At 34.0% G+C, this 27,601-nt stretch overlaps 1 protein-coding gene across 2 annotated transcripts in view; it reads right to left on the bottom strand.

The window, feature by feature from the left end:
- BRINP3 (BMP/retinoic acid inducible neural specific 3) overlaps window positions 1-27,601 on the bottom strand; it is a 437,487-nt gene that overhangs the window by 143,858 nt on the left and 266,028 nt on the right. For both annotated transcript variants that reach the window (XM_061161190.1, XM_061161191.1), the window contains 2 exons: window positions 20,199-20,304; window positions 11,374-11,610 (listed from right to left, as the gene is read on the bottom strand). In XM_061161190.1, the coding sequence (XP_061017173.1) occupies window positions 11,374-11,610; window positions 20,199-20,304 (343 nt within the window). The remainder of the gene's footprint in view (window positions 1-11,373; window positions 11,611-20,198; window positions 20,305-27,601) is intronic.

The raw sequence follows: 27,601 nt of genomic DNA, 5'->3' as shown, positions 1-27,601 counted from the left end.
AGCCTTGAAGGTGCACACAGTTTTTGGTGCTGAGAGTATCTGTGAATTGAAGTATAGCCAATGAACAGATTATCACAATAAATTCAAACCTATATGCATATTATATAACTCACAACTGAGATTTGATATCATAAAAAAATTATTTTCTTTCCCTTACTCTTATATTTCAATTACCAAACGCTAGAATACTGCAGTGGACTGCCATTCCCTTCTCCAGGGAATCTTCCTAACCCAGGGATTGAACTGGTGGTTCTTACCATCTTCTGCATTGGCAGGTAGGTTCTTTACCCCCCAGGTCACCTGGGAAGCCACTGAGAAGGGAATGGCAATCCACTCTGCTATTCTTGCCTGGACAATCCCATGGAGAGAAGAACCTGACAGGCTACAGTCCCTAGGATCACAAAGAATCAGGCATGACTGAAGTGACTTCACACAGAAAACAATTGTGTTTTAAGTATAAGCATATGACTTCCAAAAAGCTTTACTCATGAGAAGGCAATATTATATATGGTAGTTAATTTAGAATAATAATTTTAGATCTAGTACCTTTAATTAAATAAAGGAACTGAATGACAAATAAGATAGCTGAAGTTTTAAGAGTTTGATCAAAAAGCTTGTTACCTATAAAGCTTGTTTATCAGATTTTCCAGTATTTAGTTTGGACATAATTATGGGGACAGTAGGGTTGAATATGTCAAAATTACATTAACAAATACATGCATTTTCTTTTCCTGCTAGTATATAACTGTAGAATTTCAGATAGCAAGAGCAAAATATATATTTCTATCTAAAATTGTATGGTTAGAATATGATGTTTTCAGTTGCTTGCGTCTGAAAAGCCAACTGTGCCTGATATTACATCTATTCACACACATTCTGGATCCTCTTCTAGGCATATGGTAAAATCACACTTCTCTGTTTCCTTTGAAATTAGCCTTGGCTATAAACTGATCACAGGTAATGGGAGCTGTTTTCCAGTAGCTCATATTAGCTCCCAGCAATTCATGTAAGAGCCAGAGACAATTTACAGCACTTTTTCCATGGCCTCTATAGCCAAACCACTCCAGATGGTGACACTTCCTTCAGCCTGAACCCAGAAGTGAGGACAATGCAGTGCAAAGACTCCAGCTAACCTGTGTGGACAGGAAGCATGAGTGAGAAATGAGCTTTTTATGGCTGAGATTTGAGGGGTGTTTATTACTATTGACGTGTTAGCAAGCTGATCTTGACTTGCATGGAAATGAAAGTCAAAATGGATGGCTCAGTCCATGCTGAGGAAAGCAAAAGTGTGCTTTTGTGACACTAACTTAATGGATCGTGGCTATGTTAGAGACACTGTATCAGAAGCTAGAATGATGACCATCACATTAAGCAGTGGAGAAACATCTGGTAAAACTGTTATCTGTGTTCTTGGTGATGAAGATCATTGTACCCAATAAATGCACAGTGCCAGGGAAGAAGCCAGCAAACAGAATGTTAGTTCTGATGCTAATGACTGTTTCTGGCAAGGTATGGCAAATTATGACCCTCTGTCACGGTGACACATTGCTCCAGATGGACACCTCACTGTCAGCCCAAGTCCTGGAGGGAGCAGCATACAGAGGACTCCTAGCCAGCTCGCCACGGACAAGCGGTATGAAAAAAGTAACTGCAATGTCATACTCCAAAGAGAATTTTTGATTGTGCATTTCTATAGCTAATTACCTAGATTTGGGGTCTGATATACCACCTCAAACTAGTGAATGAGTGAGCCTGAGAGCAAAAACAAAAGGGAATAAATAAACAACTAATCAGAGCTGAAAGAGACAAACACTTCTCAATTCCTAATATTAAAACAATATAGTTAGTTACAATGAGCTAGAGCACAGAATAGATTAATTTGTCTTAGGGAGTATGTCCCTAAGACAAAAGATATAAGAACCAGTAAATATTCTCACTGGACAAGGCACCAATAAAGGAGTTTAACACCATTGCATAATTCAAATGAGAGAGGTAGGAAGATAAATAGAATGAAAAAGAAAAGAGAAATAGCAAATTTAGAAAACAGATCTAGGGACAACTGGGTGTGCTAATGTGTAATAGGAAAGAACAAATCTGACTCCAGACTGGACCTGATTCTTTTACTTTAACCTTTGTGTTCTATCGCTTTTTCTATAAGTTAAGAATGTCGCCAGGGCTTATCAGGTGGCACTAGAGGTAAAGAACTCTGCTACCAATACAGGAGACGTAAGAAGTGGGTTCAATCCCTGGATCGGGAAGATCCCCTGCATGAGAGCATGACAACCCACCTCAGTATACTTGCTTGGAGAATCCAATGGACAGAGAAGCCTAGTTGGCCACAGTCTAAAGGGTCGCAAAGAGATACAACTGAAGTGACTTAGCATGCACAGATGCAAGAATGTTGCCTATAGTCTAAAATATACATGAGTCATTCTCAGGGCTCTGACCTTCAAAGGCATAACACTTTTCCATTCATATAGAAATTAAAAGTTGCAAAACAGAGAATAATATTTGCCTTGTTAGAGGTTTATAGGAACATCACAACCTGATCTGTGTAGACAGCAGCAAGAACAAAGGATTCTGAAAGCAAGAAGTTTGCAAAAGCCAACTATATCCCTTCCTCTTTTAGTATAAAAGAAGCCTGAAATCTAAATAGGGTGAGATGGTTCTATCATCATATGACATACTACAGGTTAAATTATTGCTTTTTATTAATCCAAAAATAATTGAGGATAATTCAGAATGTGAGATGGGAAAAATATCACATTGCCATTTAGTTTTTGTTGTTTTTTTTTTTTTTTCTGGCAATTTTGTTTAATAGTTGCATAATCCAAATTCAAATAAATTGTGGTTTTAATGATTTAGATGTATTGGTAAAACTGTAAAGACTTCTTATTAGGTTTTTTATTAGGTTCAAATCCTTGATCCAAATCTGTGTAGAAATTATCTCTAAATAGTTGGCAACATACTTTTTGTTTTTATCTAATTAAATATAATATATAAACTAGTTTTTGTTAGGCACTGTGACTGTGAGGGTGCATGTGAGGGTTTTTTCTCTGCCTCTATTTTTCTCTGTATCTTTCCCTATATACTCTCCCTTGCTATAATCAGTGTTACATATATGCCATCATTATTTCTTATTAAATAACATTCATTTGTTTCTCAAAATATAAAGGTAGAGAATGGATAGATTTGTTTAAAATATAAATATTTCGACCAATACTTCTCTCAGGTGGCAAAATATGAAAAGAGAAATACATTCTATTTTGGAAATTTCTGATGCTTTTATTTGCAGGCTATAAAAGGTGTATTTTCCAGGACTCTATTTTACAGAACAAAACAAATCATACATAATCAAATAAAAAAGAGCTTAGCATTATATACTAATCAGATATACTTTTATTCACGGTGATAACAGAAAACACTGATTTTACTCTGATTTAGTTTTACTCAGTGGCAATAGAAAACAGGTACAACAGAAAGATATTTGCAAGTTATCCTGACCTGATACAATCTGCAGTACATTTTGGTTTTTTGTATGTGTGATGACTGGCATCTGCATTCTGTATGGTTACTATGTGTACTTTAATTTACACACTTCTACATTAATGCTATTTGTAGTTAAGAAAGCATTTCCTATATGCAGACACATTATTCTATTTTGGTAACATAACAGGTACAAATATTTTTTTTTCCTCAGCTTCAATCAAAATAACTTTTAGATATGTTATTTGCATTTTAAATTTAAATAAAAAAGCATACAAGCTAATTTGAGTTAAATGTTTGAAAGTAACCTAAAATCGCACTCTAACTTGCAGTGTCTACCTAGAATACACCTTGATTTCAATTTTAGGCTTGTAGACACATATACACAAATAACTATGCATTTTACCTAAAATTTCTAAATAGTTTCCTTGACACAATGTCACTGCTTTCCCAATCGCTAGGAGTATGAAATAAGTTGGTGCATTTCCTTACAGTACCAAGAATAAAGTCTGTCAACTTAAAGGTGCCTGTGGCAGGTGGGAACAATTTAGAAATCTTTTCCCAATTAAGTACCTGCCTCATACTTCTTGTATTTTCTTTATCTCTATGAGGTAAAATGTTTTATTTCTCAATAAAAAGCTTTTGAAAATCTATTAAATGTGGTTATCCACAGATTTCACTAGTTTTGAGAGAAATCCAGTAAAAAACAGAATATTTTATCAGTTATTTAGTTCCAAGAGTGAATAAGTTATCTTTTACTAAAGATCTAATATAGTAACAAAATTTGGGATTCATTTTTAGCTATCTATATGTTGAAACTGATAAAGAATACCCTCCACACTACCTATGAAGGATCAGAAAATTTATAGCAAACTAAGGTCACTCCTCCCATTAGATATGAATCAGCTAAATACACTAGGCTCCAATTGAAACAAATAATTAAATATAAACATTTTCAACATTATAGACAGTTTCAGAAATATCATGCAAAAAAATAGATTTATCCTGTAAATCATTGTTTTCTCAATATTAACACAAGTGAACCAGTACGATAAGAGTACAGTTTTAAACTCAAGATGGGCAATCCAAATATGAGTTAAGATTAAAGCATCTGATTGTATTAAGAATATTAGCTTTAAACTAGTAGTTCAAAACCTCTGGACATTGAATAATTCTGACTAAATTTTGACTAAATTACTACCATTTAGGCATATACTATGTAGCAAAATTTTAAAATATTGATTCACTTATTCTGAGATTATGTTCTTTATATTGTTTAGATGTCAATATTCTTATTTTTATTTTTAAATTTGCAATTAAATTATGCTATAAATACAATAAGATGCACATAAGTACAAACCCAGAAAATTTTCAGAAACCCAATATACAATGGTAGCCAGCCATAGATTAAAGAATCTTGAGTTTTTAATACTAAATAAGGCATGCGGACCTTTATCCATTGCCTCAGCACTTGCACCAGGAAAGGCATCATATTCCTGATTTGGACTAGCACAGCTCAAATTTGTCCATTGGGAAATGGCAACCCACTCCAGTATTCTTGCCTAGAAAATCCCTGGAGCCTGGTGGACTAGAGTCCATGGGGTTGCAAAGAGTCAGACATGGTTGAGCCACTGAGCACAAACACACACACACACACACACACACACACACACAAACACACACACACACACATATATTTCAATTTCTTTTTGAAATATGTATATATTTCAGTTTTTTTTCAATTTGATATTAGAGAGAGTTATTCATATTATTCTGGATGGATAGTCTTATCCCTCAGTTTTATAGAATGCCATTGTATAAATATACAACAAATATTTACTCTGTCTTTGTGGATGAACATTTAGTAGTTTTCACCTTAAGATTATTAAGCATAATGCTACTGTGAATATTCTTGTACCTTTTTGGGTATTCATTGTTGCAAATATGTACATATTTCTTTTGGATTTCTATCTAGATAATCTAAACCTTTCTCTATTTATCTATTTGACCCAGATAAGTTTTCTTCTGTTTTCTCCTTTATTGTCTTATTATAGGGTGATCAAAAAATTTTATCTTATTTTCTTAGCTACAAATATTTTCCTTATTTCATTAGATATTCCAGATATCATTCTTGATTTATTTCACTCTAATGCAAAGTACATCTCTTAGCATATCCTCAACAATGCCAGTAACTTGGGATCCTTAGAAACTATTTCCCACTTACCATCCATTATTACACTATTGTCATACATTAAAATCTTACATATATTTTATTTCCACATTATCTCATAATTATTATTTTGTACAGGTGATATTCACTTATATTTTCTCACATACATTTGTCATCTCTGGCATTCCTCTTCCCCTTCACATGGTCAAGTTTCTATTAGCATTTCTTGTCTGAACACATCTTTATTTTCACCTTCATTTTTTTTTAGTGGTACATAATTCTAGATTGTCATTTTTTAGCACTTTAAAGATGCCAAAATCTGTTTGTGTTTTTGTTTTGATAAGTCAGGCTTATTATTAGTCCAATGAAAGTAATGTTTTTCTTTTTTCTCTAGTTACATTGGAAGAATTTTATTCTTTTTTTCAACAGATACGCCTAACTGTGGTTTTGCTTGAATTTACTTTTCTTTGTGTTCATTGTGCTTTTTGAATCTGTGAGTTGAATTTGGGTTTTCAGTTTTTAAAAAAATCTACATCCTTTACATTTTTCCCTAGGTGTATCCAATTTTCCCCTTCATTCTTCTTCTGTCTCAAACTGTAAAATATGTTAGACCTTTCAAGCATATCTCACATGCTTCTCATGCATCTATCCAATATTTTGTTGTTGGTTTCCCCACTCATCCCATTTTGCCATTTCTATTTTATTTACCTGTCTCCATATTCACTGATCCTGTCATCCACTAAGCCAAGATTCCTATTAGAACAAAACTTTTGAGTTATTGATTTCAGATACTGAATTTTTATGTTTTAGAATGTCCTTTAGTTTGTTTCATAAATTCGGGTGACTTCTGCAATACTCCATCTAATTTATCTTTCCTTTCCTTTCATTTTTTGAACATTTTCATGATAACTATGTGAAAATTGCTCTTACTAATTTCTATATCTGAATCATCTTACATCTTTTGCAGGTTCATGTGTGCTCAGTCTCTTAATCATGTCCGACTCTTTGTGACCCCAGCAGACTCCTCTGCCCATGGGGTTTTTTTAGGCAAGAATACCAGAGCAGGTTGCCATTTCCTCCTCCAGGGGATCTTCCAACCGAGGGATCAAATCCTCATCTCCTGCATTGGAAGGCAGATTGTTTACCACTGAATGACGTGGGAAGTCTGGTTTCTTTTCCGTTTTATATTAGCCATAAGGTCTACTCACATGCTGATAATTAGAGATTTAAGTTCATCCTAAATAAAAAGGACTGCAGAGGTTTTAGAAAACATTTTTTCTCCTCAAGAGATATCATAGGGACTTGATCTTTTAAAGATAACCTTTTTAGGATCAAGATTTGAGCTGTATCTGTGCTGGGTTATGCTTACATAAAACTCAGTCTAGCTCTGACTCTTCCCTGTTCTTAGGGCATTATGCTTCAGAGCTTTCCATTAGGGACCCAGTAAGCATATGCTACTTCAGGCCTATGACACTGAAAAAGGTTCAATTCTATCATGTAGAGGTTTTTAGTTTATCTCTTTAGTCATCTGCCACGGGTTAAGGCAAATGTCTTAAAGAGGGCTCTGGACATATATTTACAACTCCTTAAGCCTCTAATTTTCTTAGTTCAATCAATTGTGACTACAAAATTTTCATCTGATTTCTCTGTCCTGGAATACCAGCATTTTCCAGGGGCTAGTCCTAAATTTTCAGTTTCATACTCTGCCCTGAATTGACAAATGTGCTTTAAGGAAAAACTGTTCTAGAAACACAGTGGTACTTCCTCATTCTCTCTGGAGTATCCCATCCTTTCCTGTTCTATTTTCAATCTCCTCCCTCTAGAGAGCTTTCATCCCTCAAGCACTTGAAAGTCTGTGGTAAACTTCATCTGCTTGCAAAGATTTTTGAATACTTCTTTAGCATCCAGCACTATCTGAAATTCAGTAAATAACTTGTGGTAAATTAAACTTCTTTAGGCCTATTGAGTCTAAAATTTTGTAATTCTACTCTCCACAACCTTCTATTAGAAGCTTTGCTGGTTTCTGTTTCATTCATCAGCCATTCTGCTTGGCGAAATGAGTCCTCAGGCTCTGTTCAGATAGGTAAATAAATTAATGAATAAAAAAGAAAGAAAGAAGGAAAGAAAGACAGAAAGGCAGCCAAGTAGAAAGAAATAAAAAGAACAAGTTATGAATCCTAAGCGTATATCTTGTGCCAGGAATTTTAGTCCATGCAGTTGTGACTTTTATGATCTGTTATATATTTAAATGTATAATTTTAAAAATTATTCAACTTTTAGTTACTATCAACAGATGTATTGGCCTACTTCAATCTACAATATTTCACCTGAAACAAACCCCCCAATTTTCACTTGGTGATTTTCTAAAATATTCTTTCAAAGCAAAATAATAGGGGTAGCATTCCAATGTGAGTGCTATAGACTTGGGGCTCCTAGGATTCTCTGATCTAACATGCCATACACTGTAATATGTAGACAGAGGTTTGCTGTTTTCTTTAAATTTAACCCTAAGAAGACTACTTTATATTATAGCTTATCTAAAAGTGTTGCATTTCATCATTATTTTTAAACATCAGTTGGTTCTACTTGAATATAAGATTAGGTTTCTAATATATTACTTATGAGTGTTCAATAGAAAAACTAACAGGAAGAATTTGAGTTTAGAAATTCATTCCAACAATGTCAAGAAACTGCTTAATTATGGTGGCATTCTTAGTCCAATAACTCTGATTCTCTTCTGGACTATTCTCATAGGCCCTGAGTTCCCCTTGTGAGGAAGAATCCAGAGAAGGATTTTTCTATACTTTCTTCACATTAGGGGAATCCCATGAATGTGCACTTTTACTCTACTACTTATTTTTAAGCCAAATTTTTTCTCCATTTGTTTTTATTCATTGGAGGCTAATTACTTTACAATATTATAGTGGTATTTGCCATACACTGACATGAATCAGCCATGGATTTACATGTGTTCCCCATCCCAATCCCCCCTCCTGCCTCCCTCTCCATCCCATCCCTCTGAGTCTTCCCAGTGTACCAGCCCCGAGCACTTGTCTCATGCATCCAACCTGGGCTGGTGATCTGTTTCACCATAGATAGTATACTTGTTTCAATGCTGTTCTCTCAGAACATCCCACCCTCACCTTCTCCCAGAGAGTCCCAAAGTCTGTTCTGTACATCTGTGTCTCTTTTTCTGTTTTGCATATAGGGTTATCGTTACCATCTTTTAAAATTCCATATATATGTGTTAGTATACCATATTGGTCTTTATCTTTCTGGCTTACTTCACTCTGTAAAATGGGCTCCAGTTTCATCCATCTCATTAGGACTGATTCAAATGAATTCTTTTTAATAGCTGAGTAATATTCCATTGTGTATATGTACCACAGCTTCCTTATCCATTCATCTGCTGATGGGCATCTAGGTTGCTTCCATGTCCTGGCTATTATAAACAGTGCTGCGATGAACACTGGGGTACACGTGTCTCTTTCAGATCTGGTTTCCTCGGTGTGAATGCCCAGGAGTGGGATTGCTGGGTCATATGGCAGTTCTATTTCCAGTTTTTTAAGAAATCTCCACACTGTTCTCCATAGCGGCTGTACTAGTTTGCATTCCCACCAACAGTGTAAGAGGGTTCCCTTTTCTCCACACCCTCTCCAGCATTTATTACTTGTAGACTTTTGGATAGCAGCCATTCTGACTGGCGTGTAATGGTACCTCGTTGAGGTTTTGATTTGCATTTCTCTGATAATGAGTGATGTTGAGCATCTTTTCATGTGTTTGTTAGCCATCTGTGTCTTCTTTGGAGAAATGTCTCTTTAGATCTTTGGCCCATTTTTTGATTGGATCATTTATTTTTCTGGAATTGAGCTGCAGGAGTTGCTTGTATATTTTTGAGATTAACCCTTTGTCTGTTTCTTCATTTGCTATTATTTTCTCCCATTCTGAAGGCTGTCTTTTCACCTTGCTTATAGTTTCCTTTGTTGTGCAAAAGCTTTTAAGTTTCATTAGGTCCCATTTGTTTATTTTTGTTAAGCCAAATTTAAATAAGCTTTTATCTAGTAATGTCTATGGAGTTTATTTCTGCCATTTCTGAATTTTTATGAGTGCATACTTGTGTTTCCCATATTGTTACTTATAGAATAGACTATGTTACCTGTAATGGCCTTCATTTCATAAAGCAATGAACTTTAATAAAAAGTTGAGTGCCTCAACTTGAAATGAAAAATGATGATAACAACATATATGATCATTTTTGTTAATAGACTAATAAAAATCCTCAGAGTATGGTAAGTATAATTATGTAGCATTTAGTCAAAAGTGTTGGACATGACTAACTTTCAAATTGGCAAAGAGGTTTTAATTCCCAAGAGGTCAGGTTTATGTTCCTGAAAGTTATAATTTTGCCAGTGTTTCATTTAACTGAACTCACTTAAAACAATGACAATGAAATTTAATATATGTTCACAATAAAAACCATGAATTTAAGCATAGAAGGAACATATCTCACCATAATAAAGGCCATATATGACAAGCCCACAGCTTAATGTCAGACAAGAAAAACACCATAGATGATTTCAACAAGCCCTCATCATTTTGCATAGTAGAACCACAAAATTGTAAAATAAAATGGAAGGTAATAGACCTAGGAAGAGTTTATAAATACATATTTTGTGTGTGTATATATATATATACATATATATATATGTAAATAAAAATGGTGTATAATAAATTATCCTACTCAATTTTAGTAATATTTCTCCTTATATAAAAAGGAAGAACTGTCTAGAATTAAGCAGAGTCTGGACTTTGAGCCACCGCGGCTGCCCCAACATGAGCCCTGCAGGAATGCAAGACGGCAGCAGGATGCCGTCAACCTCTCAGACACTGCAGCAGCCCTGCCAGGTTGCCAAGGTGACCCAGGAAAAGCAGAGGATACTGGCCCCAGAAGGCTGAAGTGCATAAGGCAGGAAAGACTTCCATCAGCCTTGACCTTTCATCTTCTCTTACATTGAAATAGAGAAGGAAATGGCAATGCACTCCAGTATTCTTGCCTGAAAAATCCTATGGACAGAGGAACCTGATGAGCCATAGTCCAGAGTCTACGGGGTCACAAGAGAGTCGGACACAACTTAGATACTAAACAACCACAGTACCCAGAAAAGCAGTAAATTCCTTAACTTGAGATGTCTGGTTTCCCTTAATCAACAGTATCTTTTGATGTTCCAACTACCTGGCCCTTGTTCCAAAAATGCTATAATCCTGGCTCCTGCCTTACCTCTTGGGGCCATCCCTCAGAGTGACCGGAGAGTTCTGTCTCTTCAGAGCTCTTGAAGAGCTCAGAAAATCCACCAAATAAAGCATAATTACATAATTCTCAATGTCCTGACTGTGCACTTTTTTCAGTCCATAGTTTAAATTCTTATATTGAAAAAAGCAAGGACCTTCTTTATTAAATAACTAATATGTCAGCTCAAGAAAGGGCTAGGTTCTAGTACCACAGTACATAGCATACAAAAAAGTACCACATAGGGTTTCAGTAAAATACCGAATAACCAACAATAAAAGCAATATCCACAGCCAAAGAATAATGAGAGCAAACTGAATAAATTCCTTCCAAGTAGGTAATAGTTTCTTCCAAAAGGGCAAAATTGTCTCTTCAATATAACATTTTTTTGGTGAAGTTTAGAAGTGTTAGATAAAAATATATGTCTTACCTGATTCCTCAAAGTCAATGTTGTAGGCTTTCCAGGTTTCAGTTATGCGCAGAAGATTCTCTTCCATGGCTTGGATATCCATGGAAGGGCAATTGCATTCTGGGAACTTGGGGCCACAATGACACCAGCAGTCATTGTCCTTGCAGATAAACTCTCCCTCTGAGTTGCAAGCAATATAGCTCAAAGCTGCTTGTACAAAACGCTCCTGAAGGTAGTCTGGAAGTAGGACTTGCAGGCCTTAAAGAACAAACCAAAAAACGAAATTCATTTTGATAAAGGCCAAAGTATAATACATAATTACAATATTCAGAAAATGTCAAAAATGTAGCATATTAAGTTATAGATTTATGCATATTTTAATATGATCATTAGAAAATTATTGAATTCTGAAAAATTTGCAAATGTTTATCATTTTTTTCAACATATACTAGCTCCAAGCACTGTTCAACACATGTAAATCCATGGCTGATTCATGTCAATGTATGGCAAAAACCACTACAATATTGTAAAGTACTTAGCCTCCAACTAATAAAAATAAATGAAAAAAAAAAGAAAAAAAAAATCCAAACACCAAGCTTGAGGAATTTAAATGATTAGAACAAAAAGCATTTTTTAATGTGTTTTCTACTGTTGGATTAGATTTTTAAAAATAAATTGAAAATTCTGTCAAAATAAAAAGAATATGGGAAATTATAAAGCATTTAATATCTCAGACTATCTGATTTTGTTTTTTAAATTGATTTGATTGGCTACTTGAATTTATTGATCAGAACATTTGATTACTTTTATGTAATGTAGATAGAACCTACCTTTATATATTTTGAAATGAGGTGTATGCATTTCTTTTCCACTTATTTTCAAATACTTTCAATATTTTTATTCTACCTTCAAACTACCAGCTCATCTCTACTTAGATATTATTTGCTACATTGGCAAAAGTGTTATGAAATGTTGCTGTATCTGATGTCATTAAAACACATAACTTTATATGAGTATGTTTTTCAAATGATCACTTCAATTGACTACAGGAAAGTCATCAGAGAGACTGAGTTGTTTCACTGATTATTCCTCGTCAGTCATAGTGATACAGTTTACTTCTTCTCCACATGCAAGTTAAGTTACTAATTCTTAAGAATATATCAAGAATAAAAACAAAGCTATCAAAAATATTTAGGGATCTCTACTACTTTTACATTTAAGCATTTGCTACAAAAATCTAATCAAAAGGGTAAATATTCAATATAATCAGTAGGTAAAAATAAACATAAAAGTAGAGGAAAATTTATTCAATATCTCACAGCTATTTACCACAAAATTTGATTTTTACCTCTTTTACATGCTTCCTTTACAACAACAAAAAAAAAACAAAACAAAAACACATTTTTTTGATACAATCATTATCTACAAGGCTAATTTAACTAAAATCATGAATTAACATTTAGGGGAAAAAGTCTATCTTGTAAAAGTCTGACAATTGTACTTATCTCATTCTTTCAGACTAATTCTACCATAGATTGGTCAGGAAAAGTACTCAACACATATTTATTACTTTATTATTTATTTTTACTTCAGCTCAAATAATTATTGAATGCCTTCCATTTAGAAGAGACTTTCTAGGGAAGTACAATATGAAGATGACCAATTCTTGCCCTAAAGGCATTTGCAATATACTTAGTAGAAGAGGCAATATAATATACAATATTAGAAGTATACAATGATATTATACAATAGTACTTAATAAGTACTAGAGTCAGGCTACATATATTTCACTAGGTATTATTAATTGGTAAAGCAACCACATTAGGTTCATAAGATTAATAAAACCTTTCATTAAAAAGGTAGACTGGAACATTATTTGATACATGGATACTTTTCAACTTTAAGAGATTTGCGGGGGGGGGGGCATGGGATACTATATTAGCAATATCACACACGAACTATGGAACATTTTTTTTTTAATAGCAATTAGTAATATTGTTTTAATTCATATGCACTATGAGAATGCGATGAGTACTTAGAAAAATAAATCCAGGGTAATGTTATTGGGGCTGTTATTTCAGGATGAAGTACAGGGAATTAGTTCACTTGTATTTAAATGATGTTTAACCATGAAAGTACTCTTGAGTAGTACTCTAATTTAGATGCAAAAGATATAAAGAAAAAAATTAATTTAGACAGAACATTAAAAATATCTAAACTAAGGAAAAAGTGATAAAACAGCAATTTTTTAGGAGACAGAAAAATGGGATCTACTAGACAATACTTTATATGATGTAAGGCAGGTGAAATATGTCAAATGACTTGGAGGAGTAAAATGATAAAGCTAGATATATTCTTAAATGTCTAGTCCTGTAGGTCATCAAATGACTGTATACTTCAGAAATATCTAATATCTGAAAATATTGATATCCAGTGTTATAAACTGGCTAAGTCAGAGTCTCTGTTAATGAGACTCAGGACTTTGGACAAGATATATGGAACCTGATTATCTCAATTTAAAAAAATCAAAATTGAAAGAAAATCAAAGAATTTATGTAACACTTAAAATGTCATAAACCAAGTAGTTATAGTATAATTTTTAATCAGTAAAAATGATAGCGCCTTTGCAGAAACAGAAAAGGCTAGAAAAGTAACTTGAGAAGGAAAGCCTGCTGGCAGAAAATGATGAGTTTAGCTTTAGACATACAAGGATTTCTGTTGCATGTTATCTCTGCTTTATATCTATCTATCAGTCAAAAGAAAGGAAACTGATATTCTATAAAACCATGCTAAAAATAACAATTTTTTTGCAAAAGAGGTTTATAGTCAGACCGCTCAAAACTATTTAACTTTACAACTAGATCATTAATGTAAACAATAATTAATACCTAGACAGAAAACTTGGACTGCCTTAGACAACTCAGAAGGATTGGGAGGGCTGTCCTATAGACATTTTGTTAATGTACAGAAACAACAGAGTAAAAATACTGATGAAATCATTATTATAAAGTTTCCTCGATTATGAGACAAAGCAGAGTTCTGAGCCTAGGGGATATTGTGAAAGTCAGCATGTGAGACAGGGCAAGTGTAACAAGCTGAACACCCACTCAGTAAAACATAACCATGTCCAGTATTGGACGACCAGTTTTTTTCAACCAAACTTCTCACTAGGAACAACTAGAAAATATAGAAGGCATATTAAAATAATCTGTTTATACTATATAGTGCAGGGAACTATTAGTCAATATCTTATAATGCAAAATAATCTAAAAAGTATGTGCAGAGATATTCTTATATATATATATATGTATATATATGATATATATATACATATATGTATATATATATATGGCACAAAATCACTTTGCTGTACACTTGAAACTAACATGACATTGTAAATAAACTATAATTCAACTTCTAAAAATCTGTTCAAAAGGATGCAAAGTCCAATAAAAGTGAGGATGTCTAGAACTACCATGACAAGAAAAGGATCCCTGAGGTGTGAACCACATAGCTTTTGACTTAGATTTTTGTCCAGTTAGCAAACCAAAAATTGAAGTTTAAAGCCAGACATGATAAAGATAGTAAATTTCTCCAGATTTGTTAGAGCTATATACTCAAGCAGTAATTAAACAAAAAATTAGATTTCATAGGATTAAGCATACTTTCAAACAAGTCAATTAAAATGGATTGAAATGCTACTGTAAATAAAAGTAAACCTTCTCTGGAGAAAGAAAATATCAAGAATTTTAAACTATTTTTATAAAGCACAGCATCAAAATTTAATAAAAATAATGAGCATATAAATAAGAAAGAATAGTTTATCAAAAATGAACTATAAATTAATTTCAGTCACCCAATAAAGAATTAAGCAAACACAGTAGACAATTTTGACAAAGAACTGGAAACTAAAAATTATAATCAAATGGAAATTCTGCAAATAAAATATATATACATACAAACACATGCACACACACATATAGGAGTTACCAATAACAGATTTAATAGCAGACTAGATGCAGCTGAAGAGATAAACAACAAACTGGTATATGTCATAAAAAAATATTGAACACAGAATAATAAAATGGCAAATGGATATAAAGAACAGAAACCAGTAGAAAGGACACATAGTTCAGTGCTCAGTCGTGTCCGACTCTTTGCGACCCCATGGACTGCAGCACACCAGGCCTCCCTGTCCATCAACTCCCAGAGTCCACTCAAACTCAGGTCCATTGAGTCGGTGATGCCATCCAGCCATCTCATCTTCTGCCTTCAAGCTTTCCCAGCATCATGGTCTTTTCCAAGGAGTCAGTTCTTCGCTTCAGGTAGCCAAATTATGGGAGTTTCAGCTTCAGCATCAGTCCTTCCAATGAACACCCAGGACTAATCTCCTTGAGGATGGACTGGTTGGATCTCCTTGCAGTCCAAGGGACTCTCAAGAGTCTTCTCCAACACCACAGTTCAAAAGCATCAGTTCTTCGGCGCTCAGCTTTCTTTATAGTCCAACTCTCACATCCACACATGACCACTGGAAAAACCATAGCTTTGACCAGACGGACCTGTGTTGGAAAAGTATTGTCTCCAGTTTTTAATATGCTGTCTAGGTTGGTCATAACTTTTCTTCCAAGAGAAAAGACACATAGGTCATGACTAAATTATCTAATAACAGTTAATTGGAACTTCATGATGAGAGTAGAGAAAGAAAGAAGCAATATTTGGTGAATAAAAATTTAAGATTTTAATAAATTCTTGAGAGATGAATAAAGTTCTAATTTGCATCATACAAACATAAAGTCTAGCAAGACAGACAACTGTGAAAATGATCAGCTGGCCAGAGATCTTCAGTGCAGTATAGCTCATGTCTCACGGGCATGAGTTTGAGCAAGCTCTGGGAGATAGTGAAGGACAGGGAATCCCAGCATGCTGCAGTCCATGGGGTCCAAAGAGATAGACACAACTGAGTGACTGAACAAAAAATAGCTCATGTGCTACCTAAAGGAATATGAAGAGTGTGAAAAACTAAGGACTCTCTTGAATGTGGTGAAGTTGACATCTAAATTTTTTATCATACATTAAATAGATCAAAAGTAGGTAATCTCTTATAAGTACCTTAAAATAAAAATATTTCATCACATATCTGTATGTACTAATGGAATCTAATCCCAGTGATCTGGCATCAACATTCTCCTTTAAAAAGAACAAATGAGCAAACTGTATGTGTGTGTATATGTGTTTTGTGTGTGTGTGTATGTTCTCTCCTTGAAATCACCATTTCATTTCACTGTCCTACAAGTTTTTGTACTAATATACTATATTTTATTACTAAACATCTTTCTTTAATCACGGTCATGTCTCTACTATAAAAATAAATGGTTGAAAATGTATATATGTTTTTCTGAAAATTATAAATAATACAAAATTTTGTAACATGGATTACATAAAATATAGTTTTTTCATAATGAAAATAATTTTAAAAATCACTATGATTTGAATTATTATAATCACTGATAATATATAATTAAATAGTTATATGTATTACAAGTATTGATAAATAACTTTTAAAGATAAATGTTATCCGCTCCTTGAAAACTCATGATTTAATGAATTGATAGAGCTTTGTTAATTACTGTGGGATTTTTCTAGAAATATAAATTAATATGAATTATTTCAAATTAAATTATTTGCCTTCTTTTAATTTTTATATATGTAAGCTCTAAGAACCCTGGAAAAGGAAATGACAACTCACTCCAGTATTCTTGCCTGGAGAATCCCATGGACAGAGAAGACTGGTGAGCTATATCATGGGGCTGCAAGAGTCAGACATGACTTAGTGACTTAACCACCATCAAGCTCTAAGAAAATGTGTTCCAACATATCAATAGATTAAAAAATAGGAAACAGGTTAGTTTTATAAGCAATATAATTGCATAGTGCTCCATCATTTATTATCTATTTGATAACACAGTCTTGTGCCAATTTTGCTGAAATAAAGCGTTAGGAACCAACTGATGTGGAAAAGTATTTGTTACCTAATCACATGGGTCATTCACTTTCTGGGAACTTTACCAAATATTACTACCAAAATATAATAACTTTGAATTACTTCTGTTACCCTTTCATGCAAATGTACCTTGTTTGATATGTTAAATTCTTAAGTGGGTTGAAAAATTGGAATATCATTCATTTCAGTATGTATTTGCTAATACTTCCTATGAATTACATTTTGTCATGTGTATTAAATATATTTTCATCAGTACTTCAGAGTAGTAGATATGGATCTTTCAATTAAAAAAAAAAAATGTGTCTGCTCTGAAACCTGATTGACAAAGCCAGACAAACAGTTAGCAGATAAATCCAGCTTACTCGCTGCCAGGAAACATTTGATTTCATTTGTTTTCAGTCAAAATCAATGTGCTAATTTGCAATGCATATCTCTGACAGCTCATTTATGAATGTCAATTCTAATATAGATAGTTAAGTCATGGAATTCGTTTTGAATTTTTTGCCTAATGCTGTACCTCAGTAATTCTTATTGATGCTTTCTTTGCTTTGATAAAATTCTACTTCAGGAACAATTCTTTTTCTTCTATAAGACCAGAGCTTCAGAAGAAGAAGGTCAATAGTAGAGCTGAACTCGATATCTCCAAGTGGACCAAGTACTAATTCTAGTGCTTCATCTCACGCTTACAAGCAAAACACAAGGTCTCTCTCTCACACACACACACACACACACGTCATCCACACCTATGCACATCTACCCATAAAACCAGCTAACGATGAAAGACACAAAGATCTAAGGTAGTACTTTAATAAAAGATTCTTCTGAAACATCAGTTTTTGCAATTGCACATATAGTGACCCAGGGTTTTATAAATACTTTTCAAAGAGATGTATCATGGTAACATTCTGGAACTGGTGAATGTTTTGCATTCCTTTTTTTTCTTTTTAGTGGAGAAGGGCTACTATTTTTTGTTATATATTATTTATATATATACATTTAATATATATTAAAGATGAGAATGAATAGGTGAATCAACATGATACTAGTAAGTACAGATGAAATTTAAGAAAGAAAGAGTACATGGGATATTGAGGGTCTTGATATTGATTTTCACAGTATTATCTTTGCAAGAGTCTTTGTGCATTGTGGTACAAATATAGTTGTAACTAGTCCTATCAAGTAGTAAAAGGTGAAAGAGATGCAGGTTTCTGCCTTACATAAATTGAAGGGAACAGAAAAAATAGTTACACAAAATGGGTATGTCACTTCATTTATTCCTTGTGCTGGTTTTTTTCCAAGGGTGATAGGAGGCAGAAGTTTTGTGTTTAAATATTATATTCTTAATGCTGAACACAGTGATTCACAAAGAGTAAAAATCAATAGTGTTAATAAATAAAATTGGATCAACTGAAATAAACATACTTGACATAAAATTTGCTTGTCTTTCTCTAGTAAAATTAATACTCTGATGGAAAGTCAATACATTTTAAAAAGGGGTGAATAGTAGAGAATTATAGGTAATAGTGAGAGATTATGCTTCTATTTAAATTAGAGAAAATATTTCAATAACTTTAAAGCTAAAATTGACAATAATAACTTGGATAGCATTTAGAGTTTAAAAATTTAAGCACTTTCTCTGTAACTTTGTACAATTGAAATTGAATGAAATCTACTTATTACTTAAGTTAAATTTAAATAATCTGATGCCTTTAAATTTTTAGATGGAAAAATTGAGGAAAAATCCCACAAATTTATGAAATTTTAAACATTTTTATGTAAAACTGAATAATGCAAATATAGCTCTAACTTAAGCAATTAAAGAAGGTAGACTAGAGAAAATCAACTCAAACTTACCCTTTTGATCAGTGAATTAAATTTAGATTATGTGTCATCAAAAAGGTATTTTTGAGCTTATTCAGCTAGTACATGTTTAAACATGTGGATACATAACCTTTCCCTATCTGTATGAATGCGTGATATACACATGCTTAAACATTTAGGGAATAAAATAAAATTATGGTTTTAAAAGGTTCTCTGTTGAATGATTTCACAACGTATAGTAATAGAAAGAAGATAAATTATTACCATTATCACAGAATTTATCTTTATAAAAGAAATAACATAAGTATAACTATTTTGTTAATATACTCTTAAGAATATATCTATTTGTCAGAAGAGAAAGACAGCCTTAACTATCATAGTAAGTTATGCTTAAAATGTCAGTTTCACATTACAGTATGCTTAAATATGGTTACAATTTTTATCAGAATCTATGAAGAAAAAGGGCTTCCCCTGTGGCTCAGCTGATAAAGAATCCTCCTGCAAGGTGGGAGACTTTTGTTCGATCCCTGGGTTGGGAAGATCCCCTGGAGAAGGGAAAGGCTACCCACTCCAGTATTCTGGCCTAGAGAATTCCATGAACTGTACAGTCCATGGAGTTGCAAAGAGTCCAACACAACTGAGCAACTTCCACTTTGATTTTCATGAGGAAACAGTTAAAGCTCAAGGAAAGCTAAGGAAAACTGCTACTTATTGAGACAATGATTACTGTGTGGAACAAAAATATTATCACAATGCATTTTCAATTATTATCAATTATTTAATTTAAAAAGCAAAGTGAATTTTGACATTCTCTTCATCTGGTCTAGAATGTTTATATCAGTTAAAGATTGGGAGGCTTTTATAAGAATTTTAAAAGCCTAATACACGACTGAAGAGACTTTGCAGCAGCAGCAATACTGAACATACAGCTTATTAAAAAAAAAAAAGAAGAAGAAGAAAGAAATCACAACTGGATAACTGTCATTCAGGCTCATAGAGAATTAATGAAATTTCACCTACATACCTTGCAACTGAATCTTATTCTCAGGACTCTGAACCAGAACAGAACTGACAGAATCTAGGTTGTCATAGTTACTGCAGCCAAGAGGACCCGTCCGTGTTTCTGTTACCTGAAGAACAAAACATCAACTTTATTATATGTACCAGGCCTTACCATGTTCTTGCCATCCAATCTATTAATAGTTGTCACACACACATACATTGGACAGTAAACATCACTAAAAGGTCTAGGATCTGATACACATCGACAATACACCTAAGCAGAAAGAAGACAAATGATGCCTTTATCTTCAATTCCATTTCCTTCCCTTTGCCCACGCATCAATCTTCAGAGAAAATAATGGAAGCCCTCTTTAGTCAACAACATCACTCATATAAGGTTTCCGAATTTACCAAGACTGAATTTACCAAGATATGACAGAGCATGCTCCTTTAGGTAGAGAGCAAGTTTTGACTCATATGAGACTAGTTTCTTGTTTGTTCATCTCTCATCAATAAATCAAAACCATCTTCCAGGCTACTGTCTAAAGACTGATTTTATTATTTCATTTTTCTACTTAAAAATCTGCAATTTCCTACTCTTTTATGCTGGTATCAATATTTAAACTCTTCTGCTTGGCCTCCATCTGCCCCTCTTCTCCCAGGAGGCAGGCAGTCTTGCCATCCAGTTAGACTTTGTTAATTTTCTGCCTTTGCTTATACAACATCCTTCACCTTATCCCACCTTTCTCCTTTTAGATAAATTGATTTTTTTTTATCCTCAAGATTGACCTTGTGTTCAAACACCTACACAAAGTAGTCCCTAATGATTCCCACTTGTATTACTTCACCATTTCTATAAAGTTATGGTTTGCAGAGTCCAGCCTTAGCACTTAATTATGGAATCACATATTATAGAGAGATTTTGTTCTCCCCATGGGTATTTGGGATGAATAGTATCAGATGAGATGTTTGAGTGATTACATCTGACTGGAAATTTATCCTGAGGATTTTTTATACAAACATATTTTAAAGCAGAGGAGTATTATAATCATTTGGGGGGTTTAAAAAGATACTCTCAACAACCAGAAAGGTTTGCAAAACATTGTTGATCTCATTTTATTTCACAGTTCACAGCCACACAATGGCTTCCCACCTCGCTCAGAGTAAAAGCCAGAGCTCTTTGGTATGACTAAAAAGATGCTCTATTTTCAAGCTCCCTGACACCTCTCTTTTTTTTTTTTTTTTTCTATTTTATTTTTTATTATTATTATTATTATTATTTTTTTCCAGTGGGTTTTGTCATACATTGATATGAATCAGCCATGGATTTACATGTATTCCCAATCCCGATCCCCCCTCCCACCTCCCTCTCCACCCGATTCCTCTGGGTCTTCCCAGTGCACCAGGCCGGAGCACTTGTCTCGTGCATCCCTCCTGGGCTGGTGATCTGTTTCACCATAGATAGTATACATGCTGTTCTTTTGAAATATCCCACCCTCACATTCTCCCACAAAGTTCAAAAGTCTGTTCTGTATTTCTGTGTCTCTTTTTCTGTTCCCTGACACCTCTCTTAACTCATCTCTCTCCCTCTTTTCCTCATTTACTCCATCCCAAGCACAATGGCTTCTTTGCTGTTCCCAAAACACGCTGGCTATTCTCCTGTCTCATAATCTTTGACTTGCTGTTCCTGTATCTGAAATGCTCTTCCTCAAAATATTTCTAAACTCATTCCTTCACTTTCTTCATTTCTACTCAAATGTATCTCTCTCCGGATCACTTGGACTAACCAATGTTAAATGAACATCAGTTCAGTTCAGTCGCTCAGTCGTGTCCAACTCTTTGCGACCCCATGAACTGCCACACACCAGGCCTCCCTGTCTATCATCAACTCCCAGAGTTTACCCAAACCCATGTCCATCGAGTCGGTGATGCCATCCAACCATCTCATCCTCTGTTGTCCCATTCTCCCCCTGCCTTCAATCTTTCCCAGCCTCAGGGTCTCATGAACATAGCTTCCCACATTTCCTTCTTCCAACTATTATTTCCTCTGCTCCTTACCTTGTTCTATCTGTTCCATAGTAGTTTTCAGCTTATAACATGCTGTATAATTTACTCATTTATCATGATTATTGTCAACACCTCTCATTAGAATGCAAGTTCTACCAAGCACAGGGGATATTGCTTATTTGTTTGCTGAAGTATTTGCAGAACATATCATGCTCTTGTGCAAACCCACAGGTATTAATATTAAGACAAAGACAAGAGGACAGTGTGAGGGGAAAGCCAAACCTAGGAAGACATTAATGCCATTATTATGATAAAGAAGGCCTGAGTGGATTAGTGGCAATATGATTTATCTGAAGAAGATGGCTTTTGAAAAACTAGAGCTAATAAGATTATGAAACATTGAGAATGAAATTTCTAGACTAAATGATAACATTCAAATATAAGACGAAGAAACTCCATTGTGAAGAGCATGTAAGGAAGCCTGATTTTGACCATTTTGACTCTGACTTGAACAACACTCTAAGTTGAAAAGAGCCAATAGAAGAAGTGACAATGTGGTATGTTTCTTGGAAGCTATTTCAAACATGGAATTACTATTTGGGGAGTCAAAAACACATAGGTGATAATCAAAGACAGGGCAGTGATGGACACATCAGCTCAGGTGCATGGAGAGAATATATCATTGTATCATGACAATTCTATCACATTTTCTAAGCGGCAAGTCCTTTAGAATAAGGATTGGCTATGAGCACACAACAACCACTGGGGATGTGGTCTCCTCTTTCTCTAACACCACATAAACTTGTGTTCTCATCTACTGCTCCCCTCCAGTGGTGGCATTGAATATTCCTTATTTTGTTCAGGAGAATCATTTCCGATGTTGATGTGTCATATACAGTCATGTACATATGTATGTGTGTGTGTAATTAATATTCAATATAAATGATTCATAACAATAACAGGAGAATTTTCTGTCTTTGGCATTTCCCAGGCAAGAATACTGGAGTAGGTTATCATTTCCTTCTCCAGGGGATCTTCCCAATCAAGGAATCGAACTCATCTCCTGCATTGGCAGGCTAATTCTTTATCACTGAGCCATCTGGGAAGACCATTTAGAATTTGAGATAATATAAATCTTCATCTTGTTCTATCAGGTAGTTTAACTATTTCCCCCCCAACACACACACACACAAATACATACCACATTAATACAAACAAACTCCAATATTGCCATTTTAATGACGCTTTCTAAATAAATATTCTGATTGACATGAGATCTTAGAAATTGGTATGTTATCTCCTAGACAGCTAACTGTTGAAAGAGGATAAACAGGATTATTTTATCTCATTACAGACAATTTCTATTCAATTACTATGTTCTTGAGAATAAATACAGGGGATTTAAATAAGTCTCACAAATTTTCAGAATATTTGAATATCTGTGTTTGCGTGTTCAGTTGCTCAGTCATATCCGACTCTTTGTGACCCCATGGATGGTAGCCTGCCAGGCTTCTCTGTCCGTGGGATTTCCCAGGTACTACCTCTATTTCTATTGATCATTTTATTCCTGCACCTCTAGAGTGTATAATAATAATAATAATATTGCATATTCCTATTTATAATTTTATTTTATACTTTATCATTCATAACCGGCTTCACTAATCATTGTTTGATTTAATATAAAGTTAAAAAACTTAAGCATGTTCAATGATGCAAATCTATTTTTCCAATTGTATTATATTTTAAGAACCCTACATGTCAATACTAACAAATGTGTCTATAATATTTTATATTTTCAACACTAATGAAAGGAATAAAAATGAAAAGAAAGTAATAACAGCTAACTTAATGTATAAACATTTGTATAAATATGCTAACTCTACCAAAAGTGAATTATGTAGTTGTGCCACAAATGATTTCAACTCTTGTTTATGAGCTGGCAGATGAGCATCTGACTTAGAGGTCTCCATATGTAATGTAACAAAGGAAGAGCTATTCAATAGCTAAACATAAAAATGATGAAGACTAACAATAACCCAACACTGATAGCCTTCAGTGTTTTTAGAAATGACATGCAGAGTAAAAAAATATGTTTTTCTTTTAATCAATTATCTCTTGGTGAGAGGATGCTGAAACAAAGGAAAATAGATTTTAGGACACAAAAATGATATCCTTTCTGAGGTGTTACATTGATTTGTGGTTTTATCTGAATATCATGAGGAAAATTAAGGGGCTGGGAAGCTGAAGAGGGGTGTGGTGTGTACAAGAACAAAAACTATGACTTGGCCAGCTGTAAAATGCAAAATCAAAACTTTTCAAAATGTACTGATATTTAGCAAAAATTTGTCTTCACACTGTAACAAATGTGCTCTTCACTAATTGACAACTGGTGTAAACTGTTTTTAAATATGTCGTTAATATTCAGAAAGGATATTAAAAGTATTAAATGAAAAATATGACTGTGTTTTCATTTCAACTTTTCCTATATTGTTTCTATTTTGTTTCATTAAACCACCATCTATCATTTTCACAATCAGAGAATTTTACAGAGAATAAAAGAAAATAAATAACTTTCTTATTAAAAGGGATGACTTGGAATTATATAAATAATAATATAAATTCAACTTTATTTAGGTTAAAATAAAATGGCATCAACAATTCGTTTGGAAATAAGCAGGCTTTGCTATTTTTGATCATTTTCTGGGTTTTACATAATCTAAAAGTAATATCAGCACCATGTGACAAAAATGCATTGGATTTATAAAATTAATTCAATAAGAATTATATTTGCTTGAATCTCAAGCAATAAAACAAGAATAGAAAAAAGTTAAAACAATGAAAAAAAAATGTGGAACAAAAAAGAATAATCAAACAAAAAACACACCACATTCCTAAAGGAAAACAGTATTATTAGAGAGTCTATTGTTTTATGAATAAAATTATCACATTATATCTTTAAAATATTTCTGGTCATCATTAGAACTCCACCACTTACTAGATCTAAGTTTCAAGTTTCTGTCCAGTGAAATAGTTAAAATTTTCTTATGGTCTGAAGAGTTTGTGAAGAAAAATGAGATAACCAATGCTATGTGCTTATCATGGGCCTGGAGGACAGTAAGGATTGCATAGCAAGTGTAAAGTGTGTGTAAGTGTTTGCTATTGAAAGGCAGAGGCACTATAATAACCTTGTGGTAAACTTTTTGGAATCATTCACAGTCTACTTCTAAGACTGTAAAATTGCAATATTTTTTTCTGACATCACTGCTGCATATTAACATTTTTCTTTGAAAAGAGAAAAAGAGTGCCTACATTTTAGATAATCCTAAATCAAGTTTTAGTCATGTCTGACTCTTTGCAACCCCATGGTATGTTGCCCACAAGGCTCCTCTGGCTATGGAATTCTCCAGGCAAGAATCCTGGACTGGGTAGCCATTCCCTTCTCCAGGGGATCAACTGCACCCTTAAATGAGGCTATGCACAAATTTTACAAATCACATCAACGTGAAAATCAAGCACAATATAGTAAGAATAATCCATAAGACTAAACCTAAGACAATGGTATAGAAAAAAATAGGCAGTTTGATTGCATAGAAAAGGATAGAACAACAGCAACTACACTGAAAATAGAAAAAGTTGCCTTAACTTGAGTATAGAAGACAACTAATGAGTCTCAGAAAAGTATGCTTGTATGAGAAAAACTTTATGCACATTGACTGGAAAAAAGTGATAGAAACTGCATATGCACTTTGTAAAATTATACATACACATATACCATAAATAGCTCTATGAAACTGCTATTACACCAGGCTTTCTTCAAATGGAAAAAAATACATTAGTTCATCATTTTGACTGAACTAATTATTATTTATCAGTTCAGTTCAGTCGCCCAGTCATGTCCGACTCTTTGCGACCCCATGAACCGCAGCACGCCAGGCCTCCCTGTCCATCACCAACTCCCGGAGTCCACCCAAACCCATGTCCATTGAGTTGGTGATGCCATCCAACCATCTCATCCTCTGTCGTCCCCTTCTCCTCCTGCCCTAAATCTTTCACAGCATCAAGGTCTTTTCCAATGAGTCAGCTTTTCACATCAGGTGGCCAAAGTATTGGAGTTTCAGCTTCAAAGTCAGTCCTTCCAATGAATACCCAGGACTGATCTCCTTTAGGGGACTGGGTGCATCTCCTTGCCATCTAAGGGACTCTCAAGAATCTTCCCCAACACCACACTTCAAATCAGAGACTCAATAAAAAGTATAATTGTATGAATAGTATATCTCTTATTGCAAATCCGTAAATGCACATTTTTTAAAGTTTTAATGTCCCCAGAAAATTTATCTAAACTTAAGAGGGGGAAGTATTTTTACTTCTTAAACTCAAAAAAAAAAAAAAAAAAAAGACAGGAATGTGTCTATTTTCTATTACAATGACTTGTCATCTCTAGACTATTTATTGATCATATGATAGGAACATGGAATAGCAGGATTCTTGTTTGTTCCAACCTGTCATTCTTAATGGCAAAATTAATACATGTTTATGTCAGAAATTCAAGCAGTGAAATAAATTGAAAAACCAAGAGAAACAATTGCTTTCCCTGATTACATATTTGCTTTCAACTTTTTACCAGACTTGAAAATGGTTGTGATTAGGAGTAATTCCTATTCAGGGCCACTGTTTATTCATAGCATCAAATTTTCATGCGTTTCATTGTTTACAGCCATTTTTTCTTTAAAAATATTATATTCAATTGGTTCTAAAGTTAGAGTATATTGAAAGTTTTTGAATAATTTCATATCTCCATTCATTATGTATATGGAACAATAGATAAGTATAATGTGGCTCATTTACAAAGAGTTATACCCAAGAAGAAAACCTAATATTTTCCTTCTGCATTCAACTGTCTCCTCTACATTCTTACATCTTAGCCATATAATATAAAAGAAGTGCTAACATTTAAGAGAGAATCTTGCTAACCTACATTATAGCAAAAGAAACCATCTACACAGGGGTTGGTGTGGGAGGACTAATGAAATTGATTATTGGTATCTATATCCAGATGAACTACATTACCAGATACTGCCTACAGGTTTTAAGGTGGACCACATTTCCCTCAGAAATGCTCTACTGTATAATGCATGGCAAATGCCCCTTCTTCCAGAAATAATCCTTCTAATCTTTAATCACCTCACACACTTTAAAATGGTACTGATGAGCCTGCTTGCATGGCAAGAATAGAGATACAGACAGAGAGAACAGACTTGTGGACGCCACAGGGGAAAGAGAGGGTGGGGCTAATTGAGAGAGCAGCGCTGAAACATACACATCACCGTGTGTAAAATAGCTAGCTAGTGGGAAGCTGATGTATAGCACAGGAAGCTCAACATGGTGCTCGGTGACCACCTAGAGGGGTGAGAGTGGGGT

The sequence above is a fragment of the Dama dama genome, chromosome 14 (genome assembly GCF_033118175.1).
Source record: "Dama dama isolate Ldn47 chromosome 14, ASM3311817v1, whole genome shotgun sequence".
NCBI lineage: Eukaryota > Metazoa > Chordata > Mammalia > Artiodactyla > Cervidae > Dama > Dama dama.
This window is presented reverse-complemented; position numbering and strand designations above follow the sequence as displayed.